The sequence below is a fragment of the Mesoplodon bidens genome (genome assembly GCF_964165515.1).
Source record: "Mesoplodon bidens genome assembly, chromosome: 10".
In the NCBI taxonomy this organism is placed as follows: domain Eukaryota; kingdom Metazoa; phylum Chordata; class Mammalia; order Artiodactyla; family Ziphiidae; genus Mesoplodon; species Mesoplodon bidens.
In genome coordinates, this window is record NC_138172.1 from 5,108,850 (window position 1) to 5,131,117 (window position 22,268).

Below are 22,268 nucleotides of genomic sequence, written 5' to 3' on the forward strand. Positions count from 1 at the left end.
CCACTATAGTGAGTGAGATTCATTTTTTAGAGAAGGATGGATTTTGACCATCCTTCAAAATCCAGGAACAGGAAAACTGACCACACACACGCACACTTCCAAGGCAAACATCCACTTCATAACCTCCCATCACGTTTTTATTTAACAGATATCAGAGTAGCATTCACTAAGTGCAAAGCTCTGTGCCAGGGAGGGGCACAAAGATGAAAAGGCTCTGTAGAGACCCTCATGGGAGAGAGAAAGGGACAAGCAATAATGACAGGTAACAAAAGGGGTAAGGTGTGGGGACAGGGTGCCCAACACTGCAGCGAAGAGTCCAGAGGGGCCCCTGCAACCCTGGCCATACCTGGGGTCAGAGGGTAGGGCAGGCAGCAAGCTCAGGGCATCAGGTGTGGCGTGGCGGTGGGACCTGCTGTCCAGTCCCGGCCCAGCATCTCCGTCAAGACTGTGGGCCTGCGGGTGCAGCAGGGGAGCTGTGCAGCAGCCAGGCCGGGCTTTTCCCCTTTCCTGCAGGTGAGGTTGCCTGGCCTCTGTATCTGTTTCCTCATCTGTTGAGAATGGATCAGTGGTACCTACCTCACACAATTATGATTATTAAGTTAATGTATGAAATTGCTTAAATGGAGCCTGGCTTACAAAAATGCTACATTAATGAGGCCCATAGGGATGGTCTGAGTGACAACCTCAGTTGTTGAGAGGGTCACAAAAATAACGCATTTCAGTAAGGATGGTACCTTATGCAGAGTAAGCACTCAAGTGTTTGGGTCTTTTCTAACTTCTTTATTTGAGACAAAATCCACATAACATAAAATTGATTTAACCATTTTTTAAAGTGTACAATTCGATGGTTTTTAGCACATTCACAGTGTTGTGCAACCATCATCACTAACTCCAAGATATTTCCATCACCCCAAAAAGAAACCCCTTACCTGTTAGCAGTCAAACCCAACGATCCCTCCCTCCCCCAGCCTCTGACAACCACTTGTCTGCTTTCTGTGTCTAGAGATTTGCCAGTTCTGGGCATTTCTTACAAATGGAATCATATAATCTGTGGCCTTTTGTGTCTGGCTTCTTTCACTCAGCATATTTTGAAGGTCCGTACGTGTTGCAGTATTACCGACCCAGGTTCTTAGACTCTTTAAAAACAGAGATTGATAAGAGGGCAGATGAGAAATTCAGGCAAGGCTTTATTGGGACTAGTGCTGCGGCAGGACGGAGTGAAAACAAATAACAAGTTCCCTTGCTCGCTTCTTGGGTGGAGGGGGGTGAGCAGGTCCCTTAAATGGGGCAAGGGTAGAGGCTGACCCATGGGTCGGGCTGGAGGGGGGGCTTAGGTGGTCTGCCCAGCCCCCTCGTGGTGCTGTGTGCAGGGGGCATGCGCAGTACCCTGCTTTTGCTCCCCACACCTCAGAAGCGGCAGTTGGGTTTTGGTCTTTTTGTATCATGTTGTTCATAATTAGCCACAACTGCACATATGTGCAGTTATTTTTCATCCCTTATATAGTTTCTTACTCGAGGAGACACTTGTCCAGGTGTAAGCACTGCAGCAAAGGGTCCCAGGTCCCACCCTGTCTCAGCAGCATGTGTCAATACCTCATTCCTTTTTTTTTTTTTTTTGCCGTACGCGGGCCTGTCACTGCTGTGGCCTCTCCCGTTGCGGAGCACAGGCTCCGGACGCGCAGACTCAGCGGCCGTGGCTCACGGGCCCAGCCGCTGGGATCTTCCAGGACCGGGGCACGAACCTGTGTCCCCTGCATCGGCAGGCGGACTCTCAACCACTGCGCCACCAGGGAAGTCCCCCTCATTCCTTTTTATGACTAAATAATATAACGTCGTTTGGATAGACCACCTTTTGTCTATCCATTCACCAGTCAATGGACATTTCAAATATTATTAATACTCCAGTTTTCGGGTTCTATAATTCCAAACCATGGCACCCTGTCTTTCAGGGACAAAGCATACCAAAAGCACTGCCTCTATTTGGCCACGACTCTTTCGGGTTCCCTCTGGAGGAGGGAGCGCCTGTTCTTTGGGTGAGAACACAGCTCTAAACATGTAGAGACCTGCTGAAGACCCTACGGCTTACAGGAAAACCCGGGATTTATTACTCCAGATTCAAGGGCCACTGGGCCAACCTAAGAAATCCCGTCTTTTGCGGAGCCGGATGCTCTGCACCATTTCCTCGCGGCCCCTCCCAGGACCCTCGAAGGGAGCGAGACCGTCGGGGTCTCCTGCTCTGGCGGATCCTCTCCCCGCGGGCCTCCGGCCACGTGGCGGCACCCAGCCAATCAGCGCGGGGCGTCCGTAGTCTCGGCAACAGTTGCGTCCAAGCTCTGTAAGTCACGGGTCTCTTGCAAACTTGGTATTACTGTTTTTCTGGTACCCCATACCCCGGCGCAAGCAAGCACACACAGACACACACACACACGCACATTCACACACTCTCTTCAGCACCCGGTCCCGGCGCCACGACCATGGACTATTCTGAAGCGTACGAGGCTGTGTTCCGGTCTCTGCTCTGTAAGTTCACCCTAAGCTCCCGGGAATCGGCTCCAGCTCCTGGAAGCCCTCAACCCCCGGGTGGACGGGTGCAAGTGGGGTGAGGACTAGGACAGGGACGGATATCTCATTGTGTCGTCCTCTCTCTGGGTGCGGCGTTGCCAGGGAGTCGGGGGCAGGTCGTGCATGTTTCTCAGATTTCCTTGCCCGGGCCGGAGGAGCAGGCCGACTTGCTTTGGCTTGGAACCAGCGGCCCAACCCATGGACCCGGGAAAGGTGTCCAGGCCCTCTGGCTGGCCCTACTTCTTCGCTAGACATTAGTGTGTTCAGTACGGGAGAAGAGGCATGGAGAAGACCATCAGTCTTCAAAATTTTGGTGATAGCCTGCTGTCTTTGACAAGCGCTGCAACTTCAGAGGTGAAAGCCAGATAAATGGATACTTACAGAAGAAGGGATGAATACTGGGTCCAGGGGTGACACCCAGGAGTAAGAGGTCTGCTAGGTGCAGAGGATGGGGAGGAATAGTTCCAAGGTCCTGGAGAGCTCTTTACACTGGAGCTTCAATTAAGGATACAAGGAGTTATCCAAGCCAAAAGGGGGAGGAAAGGTATTCCAGACCAAGGGAACAGCATGCACAGAGGCACAGAGACATGGGGTCTTCAGAAAACTGCTGGTAGATTGAGTGTTGCTGTAGATGAGAGGCAGGAGGGGTCAGAAGGGACAAGATCAGGAGAGATCTTGTGAGCCAGGAGATGGGGAAGCCACTGAGAATGACAGGATTGGATTGGGAGTGTCAGCAAATGCAGAATCTGAATTGGCAAACTCACAATGTTGGGAGTGGGGCGATCTGGGACTGTCCCAAATTCCCAGGCCAAAGACACTGGGAGGTGAGGGAAAGGTGCCAGGCTAGAGGGGGCTGATTGGATGGGGATCTTGGAAAGAGTTCAGTCTTGGTTGAGTTGGAGATCCTTGTAGGCCGTACAAGTTGAGATGCTTTAGGAGCAACTGTATGTAGAAAGTTGGAGCTAATTCCAAGTCATAAATATTGGTATGGGTGTCCTCTGCATATGGAGGGCCACAGAAATGAGAGTGGAGGAGAGTGTTTGGGGGGGGCGGAAAGAGTGCCCAAGTGTAAGCCTGGAGGCTATCCACATTTTAGGAGTGGGTAGGAAAAGAGAGGCCAAGAACAAGTGGCCAGAGAGGTAGGATGGAACTTAGGGAGAGATTTGTATCAGGAGCCAAGAGAAAAGGAGAGAATTTCAAGGAAGTATTGAATTGTCTCCAGACACCTGAAAGGCTGTCCCAGAAAAGAGGGAACAAATGTGTTTTCTGGGGCATCAGTGGGAGAGGACTAGGACCAAGGGTCATAGAAATTCCAGGGAAACAAATTCTGGGTCAATATAAAGGAGTCTTTTCTAGCAGTTAGAATTAGGCACTCACAATGTTAAGTAGAGAACACCCTGTCACTGGAGGTATACAAGCAGGCCAAGTCCTCAGGGGCATTATAGAAAGAGTTCCCTGACCTGGGCAGGCAATGGGACTAGTTGGCCGCTGAGAGCTCGCCTCCTTAATCCCTGGGGAACATTTTCACACAGGCTCTACCCACAACCACATGGTGACCTCTTTTATTCTAAGAGCCCACCTCACTTTTCTATCAATGGACAGGGGACCCCAGAGACCACTAGAATGCAAGCTCCATGGCATGATGGGCCCGCAGCCTTCGCTCTCGAAGGGGCGGAGCGTGGGGGGAGGTTAGGGAGGAAACGGAGCCCCAGCAAGGTAGCTTTGCAGGCCATTGTGAAAGAGGGTCGTTTATTCTAAGAGCAGGAGAAGCCATGTCAGTGAAGCCATTGCGGGGTTTCAGAGGGGGAAGGGATGCCTCTGGCTAAAGGCAGATCATGGATTTGGGGTCTGGAGGGCACACAAGTGGAAGAGGCAAGACCAGTGAGGAGCGTATTTTGAATGCGTTCCCACGGTCTGCAGGGCACAGTTTAAACCCCTGAACCTGGCGCCGGAGGTCACTCCAACTGTATTTTCTTCCATTAACCTCCTCCTTCGCACACAATGTGCTTCCAATTTGTGAAACAGTTTAGTAACCCTCAAGTCCCTAAACCCCACCCCGATCGATCCCCATGCTGGCCCCTCTATCCCTTGAAACCTGACTCATTCTGAAAGCACACTCAATGTCCCCTCCTGCATCATGACCTCCCAGATCCCTCGGTCAGCGTCCCTCCCCTGCCTGAAACCACCTTGTAAGCCCTCTGGTTACCTCACCTTGTTCTGTGCCAGCACACTGCCTGTTGGGCACCCAGCCAGTACCAAGCACTGGTTAACTTTCAGTAAATGCTGGTTTGATGAATGACTACATTTTCAGTCGTACCGAACATCTTGTCCTCAAAGAAATGATAAATGGGTTGTTGAGAAGTACTTCCTTCTGTCCACATTGATGTATACAGACTTTAATTATTTTCTGACTATGAAAGGAATACATGGGCCTTGTAAAGGGACTTAACAAATGTACTGACTGTTCACTTTGTGCTCGGCTGGGTACTGGGGATGCACAAGAAGTAAGACAGAGTTCTTGCCACTGGGAAACTCACAGGCTGTTGGGAAAGAAAAGTATCTTCATCCAGAAAAATATGGTAAATGCTATGACGGGGCTAAGCACAGGGGCTACGGGGACCAAGAGGGGGATGAGGGAGAGGCTGGGATGCTTCAGGCGACAGTAATGCCTGAGCTGAGCCTCAAAGTCTAAGTAGGGAATAATCAAGTGAACAGGGGAGAGACAGAAGCGTGTTTCAAAGACAGGAAAGAGCATGGTTTGGGGCGGGGGGGGCAGGAGGAGGGAACTACGGAACCACAGTCAGCTTAGTTTGGGTACAAATACGAGGTGAGGCAGAAGGAATGAGAGAAGGAGCTGGAGAAATTGGAGGGGTTGGCAGGGGTGGGGGGGACAGGTGGGGCTAAGTTAAGGAGATTGAACTTTATTCTAGAGGCAGCTGGGAGCAATAGAAGGGTTTTAAGCAGGAGAGGTTTGGTTTTAGAAGGAAAATGATGGTGACAATATTTTTAATAATAATGCTGTATCCCTTCTGAATTTTAGAACATTCCCACACCTGTTATTCATTTCATCTTCATAATAGCTTCGGGAGGTTGCTAGAGGAGAGTTTATATCATTTTAGGCATAAAAGAATTGAGACTCAGCAGGATTAGGTGACAGCCTGGGGTAATATCCAGTAATGGCTAGGGGTTGAGCTCTGGGGCCAGACAAACCAAAGTTCATGTCCCAGCTCTGCTATTAATCAACTGTGTGACCTTGGGCCTCTCTGGGCCTCAGTGTCCTTATCTGTAAAAATGGGTGTAAATCATGATGCCAACCTGTTAGGTCTGTCCACTTGTCATTCACTCACTCACCAAATATCTACTGAGTTTCCATTATATGTTGGCACCGTGGAGGTGCTGGGACTCCAGCAGGGAACAAGAGAGATGAGATCTCGGTTCACGGTGTATTGGAAAAAAATAAACCAAATAATTGCACCAGGGGTTTCAAATGCAACTGTCTGCCTGAACCAAGCCCTTACTGAATGAGATGAGCTGCGTGTGAGACGATAGGGAATGGTGAGGTCTATGGCAAGCTGCAGAGCGCATGCCCCAGCCTAACGCGGTGCAAACTGGAAAAGTTTAAGCAAACAAGTATGTCAAGCCAAACAGGACCCTAAGCCTCATTCAGTATGAGGGCTGCCAGTTTGCAACCCTTGATTTACATACTTATGATAAGTGGTCTGAAGGAAAAGTACAGAGATAACATGAGGATATAACACAGCCTGAAGCTGGAGAGGGAAGATTTGGTCTGACACGTGGAGAATGAGGAGGAGCGAGGAGGCGATGGATGGGGAAGGGAGCGTTCCTGGCAGAGGGAGCAGCGTGTGCGGAACCCTTAGGCAGGATGGGGCTTGGATCATTCAGGGAACAGAGAGAACGCCAAGACGTCTGGACAGGGTAAGGAAAGACAGGCAAGTGACGAGGCAGGAAAGGTTGGCGGAGGAGGGTCATGGGACTTTATTTTGAGGACTATGGAAAGTCATGGAAATATTTCAAAATGCGGGGAGGGTAAGTATATAAAAAAAAATAAGAACAGTGCACTTATTATGAACAAACTGGACTGATTCTAAACATCTCCACCACTCGATAAGGTAGGTACCATCATTATCCCCATTTTACAGATGAAAAAATTGAGACCCTGAAAGGATAAGTGATCATGCCCCCGGTAAGCAGCAGGGCTGGAACTCAGACCAGAGGGTTCTGGCTGCAAAGCCTCTGCGCTTTATGGCACTAGGCTGCCTCAGTTGATCAGACCAGATCAGAATGGCATTTTAAAAGATCATTCTGATTGCCAAGGAGTACTGGGGGCGGGGGGAGTGGGGTGGAGTAATATTAGAATCTAAGAAGTTCCATGAGAAAGCATATAAATCTCTTAGCATAGTGCCTGCCGTTGGGATTGCCCAGTCACATTAGATGTAATTATTTTCATCATGATCGCGAGGCAACAATAACGCCAGGCCTGGAACCCAGGTGCCCTGATGCCCAGCCTGGTGCTGAAGCATTTCTCCTTCCTGACTCCTTTGGTCCTCTTCCTGAAAGGAACTCACCTTTTAACCCTCTTCCAGGGTTCTACGAGTCTAAGTCCTTGGTTGACGATAAAAGTGCCAGCAAGGAGCTCGTGTTCAACCCTGAAGCGGTCATCGCCCACTGCTTCAAGCAGTTCAAGCAGGAAGACTTCTACCTGCCTCAGAGCCCCTGGAGGATCATCATCTTGCCTTTAAAGGAGGCTCTGATGCCCGTCAATCCCACCCCCCAACCCCAGGCTCCCCCCAAGCACACCCCCAGCTCCAAAGCCCTGGAAGTTGGGGACATCCAAGGACAGCCAGAGGACCCAAGGGCCTGGCTGACCCAGAGGCTGAGGGTTCGGCAGGACCTGGAGTCATTTGGCAGCATACAGAGGTGGCTGCGGAACAAGTCCAGACTCACGCCTTTGGAGGCCAAGGTCCTACACGAGAGCCACAAGGAGCATGAGGCCCGGCTGATGGGCCAACTGGCCACTACCAGAGACACCAAGGTGAGCAGCCCCATTTGCCGGATGCAGACACTTCGGGTGTTAGGGGCATGCTGTCATTTTGCTCCCGTGCATTAGGCAGGATGGGGACCTTTTACCCCCACCCCCACCCCCACCCCCCTCCCAGTCCCAGGGGAGCGAACAGAAGTCCTGAAAAGGTGTATTTGTTATCTATTGCTGCATAACAAATACCCCCAAGGTGACTTAAAGCAACAGATGTTCCTTATGTCACTGCTTCTGAGAATGAGGAAGCTGGGGGTAGCTTAGCTGGATGGCACTGGCTCAAGCTCTCATCTCAAGATGCTGGCCTGGGCCACAGACACCTGAAGGCTTGACTGGGCAGGATGACCCGCTTCCAAGCTGGCTGCTGGCAGGAGGCCTCAGTGCCTGGCCACGTGGGCCTCTCCCAGGGCTGCTCGAGCGTCCTAACCACATGGCAGCCGGCTTCCCCCAGAGCAAACGGTCCAAGAGAGCAAGGAGGAGGCTGCAATGCCTTTTATGACCTCATCTCAGGAGGTCTCAGTTTCAGAAGTTTCACACCATCACTTCCACCACGGTCTGTTTGTCGTGCCCTGGAGCCCGTGTGCCACAACTAGATAGAGAAAACCCTCATGCCGCAACTAGAGAGAAGCTTGCGCACTGCAACGAAAGATCCCGCGTGCCCCAGTGAAGATTCCACGTGCCGCAACTAAGACCTGATGCAGCCCAAAAAATAAAGAAAAAAAAACCTTTAGGGCTTCCCTGGTGGCACAGCGGTTGAGGGTCCGCCTGCCGATGCAGGGGGCGCGGGTTCGTGCCCCGGTCCGGGGGGATCCCACGTGCCGCGGAGCGGCTGGGCCCGTGGGCCATGGCTGCTGGGCCTGCGCGTCTGGAGCCTGTGCTCTGCAACGGGAGAGGCCACAACGGTGAGAGGCCCGCGTACTGCAAAAAAAAAAAAAAAAAAAAAAAACCTTTAAAAAATTAAATAAATAAAAAATTCGTTCTCGGACTTCCCTGGTGGTGCAGTGGTTAAGACTCCACGCTCCCAATGCAGGGAGCACAGGTTCGATCCCTGGTTGGGGAACTAAGATCCCACATGCCTTATGGCACAGCCCAAAATAAAATGCATTCTCATACTCAAAATAGCTATTTAATCATTTCTTCATAATATATACTAAGGTAAGCAATGACCTCCATTAACAGCTGATTCTGATTTTAGAAGCTTTAAAAAGATAGACTTTTTCTTTCCTTACAAAGAAATAAGGCCAAAAGTGGCTGTACGCCCCCCAGGCCTCTTCTATACCTTCAATACCTTGCTCCGTCATCCTTAACACGTGGCTTCCACTTCAAAGTCACAGGTGGCTGCACCTAATTTAAATTCCCACACAGCCAGACAGTTGAAGGTAATGTTTCAACAGGACACCTCTAGGGCCTAGTGTATGTATGATACAGTTGTGTGTGCACTTCCGTGTAAGGGGCTGTGCACACAGAACCGCACGTGCTGACCATTCAGATGCTCTTCTGGGGATCACTTTGGCCACGTGTGATTTTTCCTCCCAAGCCGGACTTCAGAACCTGCATTCTTTGCCGTCGCCCCTCACGGGGGCCTGGGGGGAGAGGTGGATGAGGCTCTACATCTGCCTTGGGCCAGGAGGTGAGGAGGAATGAGTGCCAGCCTCTGCTCTCTCCACAGCTCACCATCCCCTCCATCCAGTACACAGACCAGTGCCGCCTGGTGCGCAGCGGGAACAAGCACGCTGATGAACACTGCCTCCCGTCCACCATCCACGGGGAGATGGAGGCGGTCATCAACAGGTCGCGCACCGACACCTTTCTGGTCTACCTGCAGTGCTGGAAGCTCTGCAAATCCTACAACCTCCCGCTGACCGAGGACGTCCTCGTGAGAGGTAAGGGCCTCGGGGCTGGTCCTCTGGAAGGTGCCAAGGGGGCCCACAGCCAGGGCGAGGATGGCGTCCACCTGAGGTCTGTCCTTCTCCAGCCGACACACATCCAAGCACGCCACTGCGGCCTGTGGTGGGGACATTGCGGGGCCGGGCGGGGTGGGGGTTTGTGGTGGAGGGAGGAACAGCCCCGCCTGGTTCGCTGTTAGATGGGATTTTACAGCCCTGCAGGGCTGCAGGCTTCACAGGCCTGGAGGTCTGGGTTCCCCAGACTAGAGCAGGAAGCGCCAGGACAGGAGTTCCAGGTGAGGGAGCCAGAGGCTGGGCACAAAGAAAGGATCCCGATTTCAGAGAGGGAGCCTGGCTGGAAGTGGTAACTGCTATGATGCATTGGGTGTTCCAAACCACTTGTCTAGGCCAGGCCTGTTTCTTGGTGCTTCTACCACACGGAGGGAAGAAGGCACCGGGAGACAGGTTCTGCTGAGGCCCTTTGCTCTCTGCTCAGACCACAGGTCTCCACCCTGAGATTTCCTACTGGTTCTGCCCTCTGCGTGGGGGAAGGATTGTGTTTTCACACATGCAAGCAGAGCTGAACCCTCCACATCTCTGGGTGTGTGCTTCTGTGACATGGGATAGGGGAGTGTCCCCATAACCCCCTGGTGACCATGTAGCAATGCCGGCATCCCAAATTTATGAATTTATTTATTTAATGGGCAGGTCACTGTGCTTTAAGAACACAGAGTGAGCTGCACTTGAGGGCAGAGGTGTTCCCATAGGAGCTCTGCAGGAAGGAGCTGTGGCCATACTGGGCATGTGGCTTTCTCAGAAAAGGGGGCCCCCAGAGAGTGGTGTGACCTTACCTGAGAACAAGAGTTAACAGTCACAATTGATCGTTTCCATCTTTTCCCCCAGATGGAGGGAAACACGTGCTAAATGTCCAGGGCCTTGGGTCTTGTATTAGTTTGCTAGAACTGCTGTTAACAGAATACCACAGGGCTTAAACAGCAGAAGTGTATTTTCTCACAGGTCTGGAGGCTAGAAGTCCAAGGTCAAGGTGCCAGCAGGGTTGGTATCCTCTGAGGTCTCTCTCCTTAGCCTGCAGATGGCCACCCTCTGGCTCTCTCTTCACATGGTCTTTTCCGTGTACACATGCACCCCTGCTGTCGCTCTGTGTGTCCAGATGTCCTCTTCTGAGGATACCAGTCAGATTGGATTCAGGCCCACCCTAATGGCCTCATTTTAGCTTAATCACCTCTTGAAAGGCCCTATTTCCAAATACAAATTCTGAGATTCTGGGACTTAGGGCTTCAGTATATGAATTTGGGGGGACACAAGTCAGCCCATAACAGGTCTATACGAGGGGAAGTGGCCAAGGGCCTTCAGGAACACAGGCCAACCAGCCTCAACGGTCATTGTCTGCTGCACATGCTGCCCCCCACCCTTGCTTGGGCGGCCACTTGCTGCCCGCCTGGGCTGGGAGGGCAGAGACAGCAGGAGACCCCACTGCTCTGGACACCAACTTTTCACCACATCATCATTCCTTCCTCCTCCCTCGGGGAGCCTTGTCTTCCTGGATCACTTACATCCCCTGGTGTTGGCTAGCGGTGGAGCTGCAGCTGTGTCTTCTGAAATCCCAGCATGCTTGCCAGGCACCCGAAGGCTCCTGTGGGCTAGGTCTTTCCCCTGGACGTCCCGCTGGGTCTGTCCCCACCAGAGGATCGAACCTCTACTGATTCTCTCCACCACTGGCTTTTGCTGGCTCCTGGGTCCGCACACAGGTGAGCTTCACCTGTCTGCAGGATCCCACCACCCACGGGCATAGGGGAGCATCTGTGGGTGGGCTTCCTTTTGCCTCTGATTGGTCTAGATGGAAAAGACACTGGTCCATCTCTGACTACTGTCCTGGCCACTGTCTGTTGGCTGTCCTTATGACAGAGGCGTGATCTGCTGTGGCCCAAGAAGCACAAACACGGGGATTTCCAGGTCTGTGTTCAAGGCTAGAGCTTGTGTTCAAGGTCTCAAGCTTATGGGCCGGAACTCCAGAACATCGAGGCATTTCCCGTCCCCACTGAATATAGCTTTATTATTTTTCTCCCCCTGATTTTATAGATAATCCATGCTCACTTATATTTTTTGAAAACATAAAAATAAAAATCCCCCCAGCCTGAGTTGACCAGCAATAATATTTTAGTGACTGTCCTTTCACAAGGACAGTCTTTCTTTACTATTTACACAAAATTATTTATGTAAATCACTTTTTAAAGTCATGTGTGTATATATATATTTTTTTAATGTAGTTTTCAAAAATCATTTAAACCTTTAAAAAATGTTGACACTGCACGTCTCCTCCTTCCCTCCCCTCCCTTCTCAGCTCCGCAATCCCTGCCCTCCCCGCCCCAATAACCAGCATTAACAACCTGGAGAATAACCCTCCATCACTGTGTCCCAAACACGAGATGTTTGTGTGTTACTACCTTAGGACAAGCCCTGCTCAGCAGTTGCAGGAGGGTGGAGCCCCAGCCCAGTGCTTCTTATGTTCCTCACAAGGAGAAAACTGCCATCGACTGGGTCTAAGTTAATCTAGTGAAGTCTTGGGTGAGCCCTCCCTTCCTCCTCCTGGGACTTCTGACCAGGACGCCCCTGCAGAGTGGGGTGTAGGGCAGCGGTCCGTCCTAACTGCCCCCAGGCCTCGGGGCCACTGCTGCCCTAGCTGTGAGCAGGCACCCTCACCTGCGGTCCTGTGAGCGGTACTGCGCCAGCCGCGCTTCCCGACAGCGTGCTGCGGTGATGCACACACCACCGCAGGGGAGGCTGGGAGAGGGCCTGGGGGACGCTCTGCACTACTGTTTGCAGTGTGCTGTGAATCTACAATGATTTAACGGTAAAAAATTTTAAATGTATATAAGAAAAATCTTTTCAAACAAAAATGTGAATTTGTTAAAACAACCCCCCCGTTCTGCCCCAAAGGCTTGGTATGAGGAGGGGTCTTGGGCTGACAGGCCGTATTTCTTTTTCTGCTCACAGCGCTGATGTACCCGGGGGACAAGATCATTTTCCAGAAGGACCAGGTGCTTCCAATCCGGCAACCGGGAGGCTACTACTCGGACCTGAAGATCTTCAGTCCGAACCTGGCCCTGCTCCGATCCCAGGGCGTTTCCAAACCTGTGGCTCAGAAGCCTGACAAGCTGAGTGTCGGCCCCCTCCTCCCCTGCCTGCGGTCCTGCCCCACTGCTGCCCCTTTGCTGGGGGGCTGGGGGTCACGTTGTGCCAGTGTCTGTGTCCTAACCTGGCATGTCCAACCCAACTGATCACCATGGACTGGACATGTGTCCCTGGGCACATGTCTCTGCAGCTGCCTTACCTCGTTCCCACACAGCCACCCTCCTGACCACATCCTGTGTGACCTCAAGCTCTCTGGAAAAGGTTAAAAAGAGGGACTTCTTAGAGAAATGGGGGAGTACACTTCACAAATTATGGGCTGGGTGTCAGGGCCCCTGCAGAGGACAGTGATGGCAGCCCCTTCTCTGCCCTGCCTTCTCTGGCAAAAGGTGAGCTTGCAGCCCCGCAGGAGGAGAACAGAACTCTGCACTGGGGCCTCCCCCTGACCCTCAGATCCCAAGTCCTCTCTAAGAAAATGTCCTCCTTTGTCAGGAGGTGACCCGAGGGCAGGCTATGAACCAGCATCAGTGGTGACTGCAGACTGGAGAATGGCACCATCCCTGCAGAGGTGGGGAGGAGGGGGCAGCTGACCAGATACCATGAGGCGGGGAGGGGCCCAAGACGGAACCACACCGTAGGTCGCTGCCAGCTGCCTGCTAGGGTAGTCTGGCCAGAACAGCGGGGGTGGGATGCAGCAGAGCCAAGTGGAAATCCAACAGGCCAGCAGTTAAATGGACAAGTTACCTTACTCACTGAGCCTCAGTATGTTCCTCTGTAAAATGGGCACAACAGCTATACCACACACAGTGAGGACCAATGAGAAATGCAAGTAAGCTTCTTAGCAGTTAGCACTCGAGCACTGATTGTTGTTGTTGTTGTAGCCTGCCCCATCATGGCGTTCTCCAGTGCAGGAGTGGGCTAGGTCTGCGGGTGGGGCTGTCCACAGCCCTGGTGGGGAAGAGCTGAGCACGAGCCGGGCAGGTGGTGGCCTAGAGAGTCCTTTCTGATCCCCTAGTGACTGCCTTCCAGCCCCTGAGTGGCTGCCACCAGTTCCTGAGCCATGAACCCAGGGAACCTGAGAAAGTGACTTTTGTCCTGCTTAGGTGGGCCACAGTTAAAAGGATAGAGGTCCCCCGGGGCAGGGGTGCACTGGTTTCATTGTCTTCTTTGAATGCATTGTGAAAGATTCTGGAGCCAGATGAAGGCTTGCTGGGAAAGTGTGCCGTGGTGATTAGTGATGTCTGCCAGGCCTGAGGTTTGGGGAGTTAGCTTTCACCACCCTTGTCCTCAAGGCTGGATTCAGCTCTGGAAGGCAAGTGGGAGTCAGGGGCCCCAAAAGGACTTAGATTACTGAGCATGTCTCATAACCATCTGCGAGGTCTCTGTGCTGGGAAATGAGAAACCCAATGCTCCACAAGGGGAGTGACTTTCCCCAAGTCACCCAGCCAGCCAGGCCTTGAGCCCAGGGCTGTCATCCTGTCTGCCTGACCAATAGGGGCCCAGAGGTCTAGACACCCCAGCGCACTGTGTGTTCCACTGGAGCATGGGGGACAGAGTCAGGGCCCCACCCAGGTAGAAGAAGTTCTCCTTTCAGAGCTCTGGTCTGGACTCAGAAGTGGACCCCCTGTCACACTGACCTACTCCCCAGAGCCCCACTGACCTGGATTTCCTGTCTCCTGACAAGATACCTCTCTCTCTCCTCCACTAGGAACATGCTGAAGAAAATCAAGAAAGTCAGCTTTAAGAAGTTTGAGGAATTCACCAGGTCTGTAGTGATCATCTAACTCTGGGAGGGGGGCGGGTAGGAGGAAGGTGCCCAGGACTTGCATGTTGCAGGGTACATGGTAGCACAGCATCTGGGACTCAGTGCCCAGGAGCTGAGGGGCATAAAATGACACTTAGGAGTGCTAGGCAGACACCGCTCTCCAGATGTTAACTCACGTAAATCCTCTCAACAACCCTATGAAGTTACTCTTAGCATTCGCATTTTGCAAAAGAGGAAACTGAGGTACAGGAAGTTTGAATATCTTGCTCAAAGTCACATCTCTATTAAGTGGTGGAGCAGGGATTCGGACCCAGCCGTGCTGGCTCCAGAGGCTGCATTCCGAACAGCACATTAAAATGCCTCTGCAGAGCAGGCGGTGTGCACTTAAGAGTTTGGGTTTAGAGGCAGCAGAGTGGCAGTCAAGCCTGTGCCCTGCCACTTGCTGGCTTGTGTGGCCTTGGGGAAATAACTCAGCCTCCTTAGGCCTCTGGGTCCTCGCTGGTGAGGCAGATGGGACAACAGAGCCCACCGCACAGCACTGTCGGGAGGACTGAGTACTAGAGTGCTTAGCATGGTGCTGCACCTCCACTCTGCTCACAGCGGGCGGGCTCCGCTGGGAAGCAGCCCCAGCCGCCACCTGTCTCCCTGACAGCTGTCCCGGTGTCTTCTCCTTCTCCAGGAAGCTGAAGGCGAAGAGGCCGAGTGGTCCGCAGCTAACCCATCCCAATTTCTTCTGGCCGGGTCACCTCCTGGACAAGCTGAAGCTCTACCTGCCCACTGTGACCATGGACCGGAGCCTGGCGCTCTTCAGTTGTGTCCAACACCGGTCCCAGGCCTACTCAGCCACCTACCATCCCGACCACTGGTGGCCCATTAAGGACACGAACTACATGACCTATGCCTATTACGATGCCCCCAAGATCTACCACATCAACTAGACTGGCCCAAGTGTCGCCAAACCTAGCCATCCTGGGGCCGGGACCAGTGTAGCTAGCAGCCCAGAGCTGTAGACACAGGGACGGTATCAAAGAACCAAACAAGAGAAGTCATTTCAGTGGGAAGGCCCGGGCCAGCTCTCTCCAGACTCAAAGCGTGCAGTGTCTCAGAGAGTGGATGTGTCCAGGGAAAGATGTGGGTTTTGAGCATTTCCCTCTCCTGACCTCTGTCTTTTTTAAATAAACCACGTTGGAGTTTTTCTCATGTCACCTGTGATCCAGCTGATGTGATTTCCTGCTCAGGAGCTGTGGCCAGAGGGATGTTGGCAAGCTGGGGTCCTGAGCCTGGGAAAAAAACCCACATTGCCTGGGGTTTTGACGGGGATGCCTGCATGGCACCTCCAGCCTCTCATCCTGGATCTCAGGGCCCACCAGGAAGCAGCAGGCAATGTGGGCACCCCTGTGCCCTCCTCTTGAAATAAGTGTCCCTCATCCCCCAAAGAATGAGCCATTTGGGTCACTACTTCCAAAACTCTTGGGCCTTTCACAAGGACAAGCACGCTGGTTCATGAGCCCTTCTCCTGATTCACACACCTGACCCCCACATCAAGACCTTTTTCCTCACAACACACACCCTGTGGGCTACTGTTAGCACAGTGCCTCCGTGCTCAGCATCCCAGTTGGCTTCCACAGCCCACAGGGCAAACAGGATTCGTGAGGTGTGGTGCAGTCTCAACCCTACGGCTTGCCAGCTGTGTGATCTTGGAGAAGACATTCCCTTCACATTTTACGTTTCACGTCTCTGGGTCTCTTCAAACTCCCCTTCACAGTCAAAATCTCACGAAGGAGTTGTCAACACTCGCTCCCTTCCCTTCTCACCCATCACGAAGTCAACAACACCATCCACTTCAGCTTCTGTCTCCATCTGGCCCTGAAACTACTCTACCACAGATCACTGATAGATGACATGACATCCCTATTGTGTTCGGGTTCTGGAATCAAGGGCCGTTTTTTTTTTTTTCCTCTCTTGAAATTTGATTTTCACAATAATCTTAAAAACAAAAGCTAAAATAAAACAAAGAACAATTAAAAACGAGGCAGTCTCGCCTAATGGTTAGAAGTGTGGATTTTTTTGGGGGGGGGCGTCAAATCTCCATACTTCACTCTCTACATATGTAAAATGGGGAAACTAATAGAACTACCTCATGGAACTGTGCGAGGCCCACTGAACGAGAGCTGTTACAGTCGCATTGCTATTTACTCTATAAATTCACGTGAGAGAATTATGAAAATATCGCTGTTTTGTTCCCTCCCGGACACTAAGAGGCGCACTTCGGAAGAAGAAAGGCGAGAGGCAGTAATCTAAAAGCTGGCTTATCCTCCGGAGGGGCGGCTTCAATTCCTGGCGGAAGTGGATGCCGCCTCACCAGGTCTTAGAAGCTCAAAAAAATTCCAAATTTTACGTAGTCCCAACGGCAGGCATGAAAATTTTTAGCGCTACTCCTAGATATTAACATCTAGGAAAACACAAGTATCCTCGATTTTTTCACTATTATTTCTGTAACGTGTCTATAGTATCTTTGAAGGACCAGCAGCCGGAAGTGCTCTCCTTTTCCCTGCCAGGACCCAAAGGTGAAGTCCCATCAGCCTCGCGCGCTACCTTCCCCTCTCTTCCTCGGCGCTGCCTACGGAGGTGGCAGCCATCTCCTACTCGGTGAGTGTTAATCGTCGGCCATCCTTGTCTCTGCGGTCTCCATCTGGCCCCATCGCCCCCTGCCGAGGAGGCCCGTCTTTCCGAGCACTCGTCTGGGTGGGCATGGCTCTTGTCGGTTGGCTGGACCACGTACAGGAACAGAGCGAAGCGGCCCGGAGGGTGATGGAGCTTCGCTTCCCAGGGCCCCTTGCTCTCCTACGGAAGCCGCCTGGGGTCAGAGCTGCGGACAGCTTGTTGGAGTCCTGGGGGCGCAGGGCGCCGGTTGGGGCTAGACTAAGGGGGCTCCTGGGGGCCGTGGCGTGACTGAGGGGGTTCCGGCCTTGCGGCCCTGGGACACCTCGCTCAGCGATGTCTGCCCACGTTGTATTCTTCTGTGTTCGCTGCTCCACGCTCCCTCCTTTCCAGTTTCTGGCCCTGGGGTTGCGTCTGTGGCGGGACTGCCAAAGAAACAAAAAACGGCCAAGAAAACAAAAAAATCGAGCCGCGAGTCGAATAATTCAATTAACCGAAATTTTGGTAGCGGGTCAGGATCTCTGGGAATGTGAAACCGCATTCTGGTCTTCGAGGAAATCATTGGGGGTCGGGGGAAGTTCATTTATTGGACACATTTTTTGAGTAACTGCTGTGTGCTCAACAAAGAAATTGGTGGCCGTGAAGAGAACAAAAAGGGTGCTGCGGTAGAAAAGATAAGGTAGCCGCAAAGGCCACCTTAAGGAACGTAACGTTTTAAAGGTGGTATTCGGATGATGGTCAGGTGGAACAGAACGTTCCAAGGCTTAGAGGCATTTTAGAAGCACATGACGGTTTTGTGTATCTTTTGAGGGTGTCATAGAGCAGCAGCACCCTAGGGGAATTACAGGTTTCTCTTTACTGCACATCTCTTGTGATCCGGGCACTGCAGGTGTTCAGTGTGCAATATCTCCATTTAAAAGGTGAGAAAACTGAGATTCAGGTTCATGAAGATTGCTCAAAGCCTGCAGTTGGGCCATCTCAGGGCCGGGACACTTTGTAGAATGGGATTTACTGCCCCTTTGCAGAATTTCCCTTTGTGGTTAATTTGTTTTCGGTCAGTTGTCAGCATTCTTTCTTGGCTTCGACTGGGCAAGGTGACCCTTGACCTCCCAGGATCGCGTCTGGAGAGTGGCTAGTATTCTGCCAGCTTCGGAGTCGGGAGGGAAAGCAAGCCTGGCAGAGGTACCCATTCCATTCCCAGTTTGCTCAGTAGCTGGTGATTGGAAGATACTCTGCAACAGAGCTCAAGCCCCAGGCAGGGTGGGAAAGCCTCCTTCCAAGGGTTTTTTTTTTTTTTTTTTTTTTTTGCGGTACAAGGGCCTCTCACTGTTGTGGCCTCTCCCGCTGCGGAGCACAGGCTCCGGACGCGCAGGCTCAGCGGCCATGGCTCACGGGCCCAGCCGCTCTGCGGCATGTGGGATCTTCCCGGACCGGGGCACGAACCCGAACCCGTGTCCCCCGCATCGGCAGGCGGACTCTTAACCACTGCGCCACCAGGGAAGCCCCCAAGACTCATCTTTGACGTGGTCTCTTGCCTCTCTCTTGAAGGCATCATGGCTGCCCTCAGACCCCTCGTGAAGCCCAAGATCGTCAAAAAGAGGACCAAGAAGTTCATCCGGCACCAGTCAGACCGATATGTCAAAATTAAGGTATGTGGTCCATGACGGAAGTGTGTGTTGGGGGTGAAGAAAGGGGTTCCTAAACAGGCTGTTGGGTTTCTCACATCCCCAACTCAGATGACCTTTGGTAGGTGAACTGGTCTGTGGCTGGTCGTAGAGTTCTCTAGAATCCTGGGTGTCTCTGCCTTATTGGCACCCAGTCTCTTGATGTGTAAATTGAAATTTAAATGGCAAGGGACACTTGCCTGTTTTGAGTTGTCTAGAGGCTTATATTTGTTACATTTCAGGTGGCCTTAGTGACAATATGAGAGATAGATTACACTTACTTCATAGGTGAGAAAACTTAGGTGTTGATTGCGATGTTAAAAGCCATGCTTTTCATCTTACTTTATATGTGGTCTCCTCACATCCCATGGGTATGTGGTCTGCTTTTCCTTTCCTTGGAAAGAGTGGGAATTTGGATCTCTATTCCTGCTGGTCAGATGCAGGAGCTCTTACTTTTTTCCACCAGAAAAAATGTAGTGAAATCCTGTTCCCTGAAGACAACTACTGTTCGGCACGTTTCCTTTTCATCTGGTCCCTTTTTTCTCCGAATGGCGTCTGTCTTCACAGACACTAACCGTGTGTTTTCTTTCAGCGGAACTGGCGGAAACCCAGAGGCATTGACAACAGGGTGCGCAGGAGATTCAAGGGCCAGATCTTGATGCCCAACATCGGTTACGGGAGCAACAAGAAAACAAAGCACATGCTGCCCAGCGGCTTCCGGAAGTTCCTGGTCCACAACGTCAAGGAGCTTGAAGTGCTGCTGATGTGCAACAAGTGAGCTGGGTCCCACCTCTGGGTTCAGGTGTCAGAAGCCTGCGTGTGTGAGCCGTTTGGGCAGGGACTCTGGACCTTCTGGAATGCATTTGGAGGAGTGGTGTGTCCTCAGGGGCTTGGGTGATACTTGTTGGGGACTTCAGAGTGCTTCCTTTGCTGGAGAGATGTGGGTTGGGAGCTGTCCTGAAAAGTGTAGAGACCCAGGACTGGAAGGGAGTAAGTGGCTTTGCTTGAGCTTGACAGCGCGGCTCCTGCTGTAGCTTCTGGCAGTGGTTTTCAGAACATTACTTAGGCTGTGGGGGCGGGGGGATGAAATGTAGCCTCAGACCTAAGGGACACTTTACACTGTGGCCACAGGTATCTTCAGGAGGCTACAGGAGTGGAGGAATTGCTGCCTCCTTTTGGGCTCTGATCTGAAGTGGAGAAATGGGGGGAGGCTGCAGGCAGAGAGGACAGCTTACACAGTTACAGGGGCGCAAGAGGGCACGGGGGTTCACAGCATTATTTTAGCATTTTGAGAAATTCAGACAGTTGGCGAGCTCTGTGTGTAAGAGACTTGGTCTGCATAGGGCCAGACTAGGGCAGTGGGGTGAGAAAAGATTTCTCATGGGTAGTGATTTAGACACAATTTTAATCTGGATTGGGGGGAATGGGAATGTTTGGTTAAGCAGAGGACAGTTTGTTTTTTTCCCTTCCTGTTAAACAGGAGCTAAAAAACCTGCATTTTCTTGGGGAGTTAGAAAGGACATGGAGAGAGTGACCAGTAACATCTGTGTGTATGTATGTGTACAAAGGTCTTTTACCTGTAGTAATTGTAGATGCAAGTAATAAACGACCATTATTCTCACTTTTGGTTGAGTTTCTCTAGGTCAGAAATCTAGCCAGGCATTGAAATGCTGCAGATAACTCTTCAGAAAGGATGAGCATAGGAATTAATGTTGGATGCCCAAACTGCAGTAAGCAGGTTGATAGAGAATTGTGACAGAAAGATGCAGTTTAATATCTTTTGTGCAGCAAAGATTGCTGTGCAAATGTAGTTGGAAGTCTTTTTTTAATAGCAGCTTGGCAGTTTTATCAAGAGGCACAGAAATACTCTGGATCTAATTTAATTCACAAGTTCCATTTCTGGGCATTTATCCTGAAATAATTGAAAAGTAGGGGAACTGTAAGCTGATTATTGCAGCAGTAACTGCACTACGTATAATTGGTGAATGGTGGGGTTACAAGCGCCGGCTGGAATGTGCGTACGTTAAAAACAGTTGTCATGTATGGAAAATGCCCAAGCAGAGGGGAAAGTATTTGAAGTATGTGCAGTGTGATTGTGATTATTAAATACACATGGATGAGGACTTGGGGAGTTTTTGAAAAATGAAAAAAGTGTGGTGCAACTTAAGTCTCCTTGGAAATAAAGATTGGGGAAATGTTTTAAGATATTGGACTTGAGTGGACTTCTTTACATAAAACAAAAGTTCTCTGGATTGGTTTGTCTCTTGCTTTGAAGCTGTTTTCCTGCAGAGTTCTTAAAAAGAACTGTGCCCACTGCCTTATTTAATCACGCCCTAGTCTTACTCCTCTTTGCTGAAATTCCTCCTGGGGTAGAGTGTCTTCTTAATTCACTGTTGGTGGCTTCATAAATCACTTCCTTACTGAAATGTGCTCATTAGCCCAATTTGTTGTCTAACGGGGGTGCGGTGTGGCTGTGAAGGAATGAATAGAACGGTACCTGGCACCAGCTCAGGAAATGTTAGGTGTTATCATTCACTGGGTGAGTTTAGGCATTGTTACTTTTCAAGTTGAATTTGTCTGCAGCAAACAGGTAAAATGTTTATGGTCTGGGCTGGGGAGCCCATGGCTTAATCAGGCTGTTGGGTTTTGCTGTTGGTTGCTTTGCAGAAAGTACCTAAGTCCAAGCTCCCTGAGACTGCCTTGAGCTGGGTAGGTGGGTGCAAAGGACTGAGGGAGAGAACCTTTGAACCTGGAGTCTGGGGCTGAGCCATCCTGGCCTGTGTGTGACTTGGGAATTTACCTCCACTTTGTGGGCCTTGGTTTCCTCGTCTGTAAAATGGAGGTGCTACCTGGATTACAAGGCCGCTGGGAGGGTTAAACGAGAGGGATCACTACCAGGGAACACTTGAGAGCCGTGTTGCTAGTGCCGTGAAATTAGGGGAGTTAGCAGCCCCCCCCCCCCCCCCCCCGCTTCAGTGCTGTAGCTCTGGAAGCAGAGTGACCAGGGCTGTTGCCTTCCGGGTGGAACACCTAAGTGCGTTTTCCAGGATGGCCTCCTTACTACCGATTCTCTTCCAGGTCTTACTGTGCTGAGATTGCACACAACGTCTCCTCCAAGAACCGCAAAGCCATTGTGGAGAGAGCAGCCCAGCTGGCCATCAGAGTCACCAATCCTAACGCCAGGCTGCGCAGCGAAGAAAATGAATAGACAGCTCGTGTGCACGTTTTGTTTAATAAAACCGTACAACGGCCATCTGGCATTTCCCCCTTGGTTTTACTCTTCAGTTTGTTCGACAGCTTGTCACAGAGATTGCTCTTTTGCCTGTTCGTGCTCTGTGGAACCTTCTGTTTGGAAGGCGTTTGTAAAGGATATATGATCCCTCCTTCATGGGACCCAGGCCTCAGATGCCCAGAGCAGCCTTGGTCAGCTCCAGGTGGGCTCAGGAAGATACGGCCCTCGGACCACGGTAGGTTCCGAGACCCCTGGTTGAAGGACCTTGCATCTTGGGAGCACGTACTCATTTTTA

General features: G+C 51.5%; 2 protein-coding genes across 2 annotated transcripts; both read left to right on the top strand.

Annotated features, from left to right (window-relative positions):
* The first annotated feature begins 2,374 nt into the window (after positions 1 to 2,374).
* On the top strand, positions 2,375 to 15,615 carry EFCAB12 (EF-hand calcium binding domain 12). The gene is made up of 6 exons (XM_081247090.1): positions 2,375 to 2,520; positions 7,167 to 7,615; positions 9,285 to 9,498; positions 12,517 to 12,676; positions 14,360 to 14,416; positions 15,096 to 15,615. The coding sequence occupies exons 1-6, from the start codon at positions 2,475 to 2,477 to the stop codon at positions 15,352 to 15,354; spliced, it is 1,185 nt and encodes a 394-aa protein (XP_081103216.1). The 5' UTR covers positions 2,375 to 2,474; the 3' UTR covers positions 15,355 to 15,615.
* A 1,366-nt stretch (positions 15,616 to 16,981) lies between these two features.
* On the top strand, positions 16,982 to 22,002 carry RPL32 (ribosomal protein L32). The gene is made up of 4 exons (XM_081247093.1): positions 16,982 to 17,065; positions 18,626 to 18,726; positions 19,334 to 19,515; positions 21,820 to 22,002. The coding sequence occupies exons 2-4, from the start codon at positions 18,631 to 18,633 to the stop codon at positions 21,947 to 21,949; spliced, it is 408 nt and encodes a 135-aa protein (XP_081103219.1). The 5' UTR covers positions 16,982 to 17,065; positions 18,626 to 18,630; the 3' UTR covers positions 21,950 to 22,002.
* The last annotated feature ends 266 nt before the right edge of the window (positions 22,003 to 22,268 follow it).

Excerpts from the sequence above, each read along its gene's own strand:
- EFCAB12 (XM_081247090.1), top strand. The coding sequence starts at position 2,475 with ATGGACTATTCTGAAGCGTACGAGGCTGTGTTCCGGTCTCTGCTCT. Across the intron at positions 2,521-7,166 it reads TGTGTTCCGGTCTCTGCTCT|GGTTCTACGAGTCTAAGTCC; the intron begins GTAAGTTCACCC and ends ACCCTCTTCCAG. Across the intron at positions 7,616-9,284 it reads CCACTACCAGAGACACCAAG|CTCACCATCCCCTCCATCCA; the intron begins GTGAGCAGCCCC and ends CTCTCTCCACAG.
- RPL32 (XM_081247093.1), top strand. The coding sequence starts at position 18,631 with ATGGCTGCCCTCAGACCCCTCGTGAAGCCCAAGATCGTCAAAAAGAGG. Across the intron at positions 18,727-19,333 it reads ACCGATATGTCAAAATTAAG|CGGAACTGGCGGAAACCCAG; the intron begins GTATGTGGTCCA and ends GTTTTCTTTCAG. Across the intron at positions 19,516-21,819 it reads GTGCTGCTGATGTGCAACAA|GTCTTACTGTGCTGAGATTG; the intron begins GTGAGCTGGGTC and ends ATTCTCTTCCAG.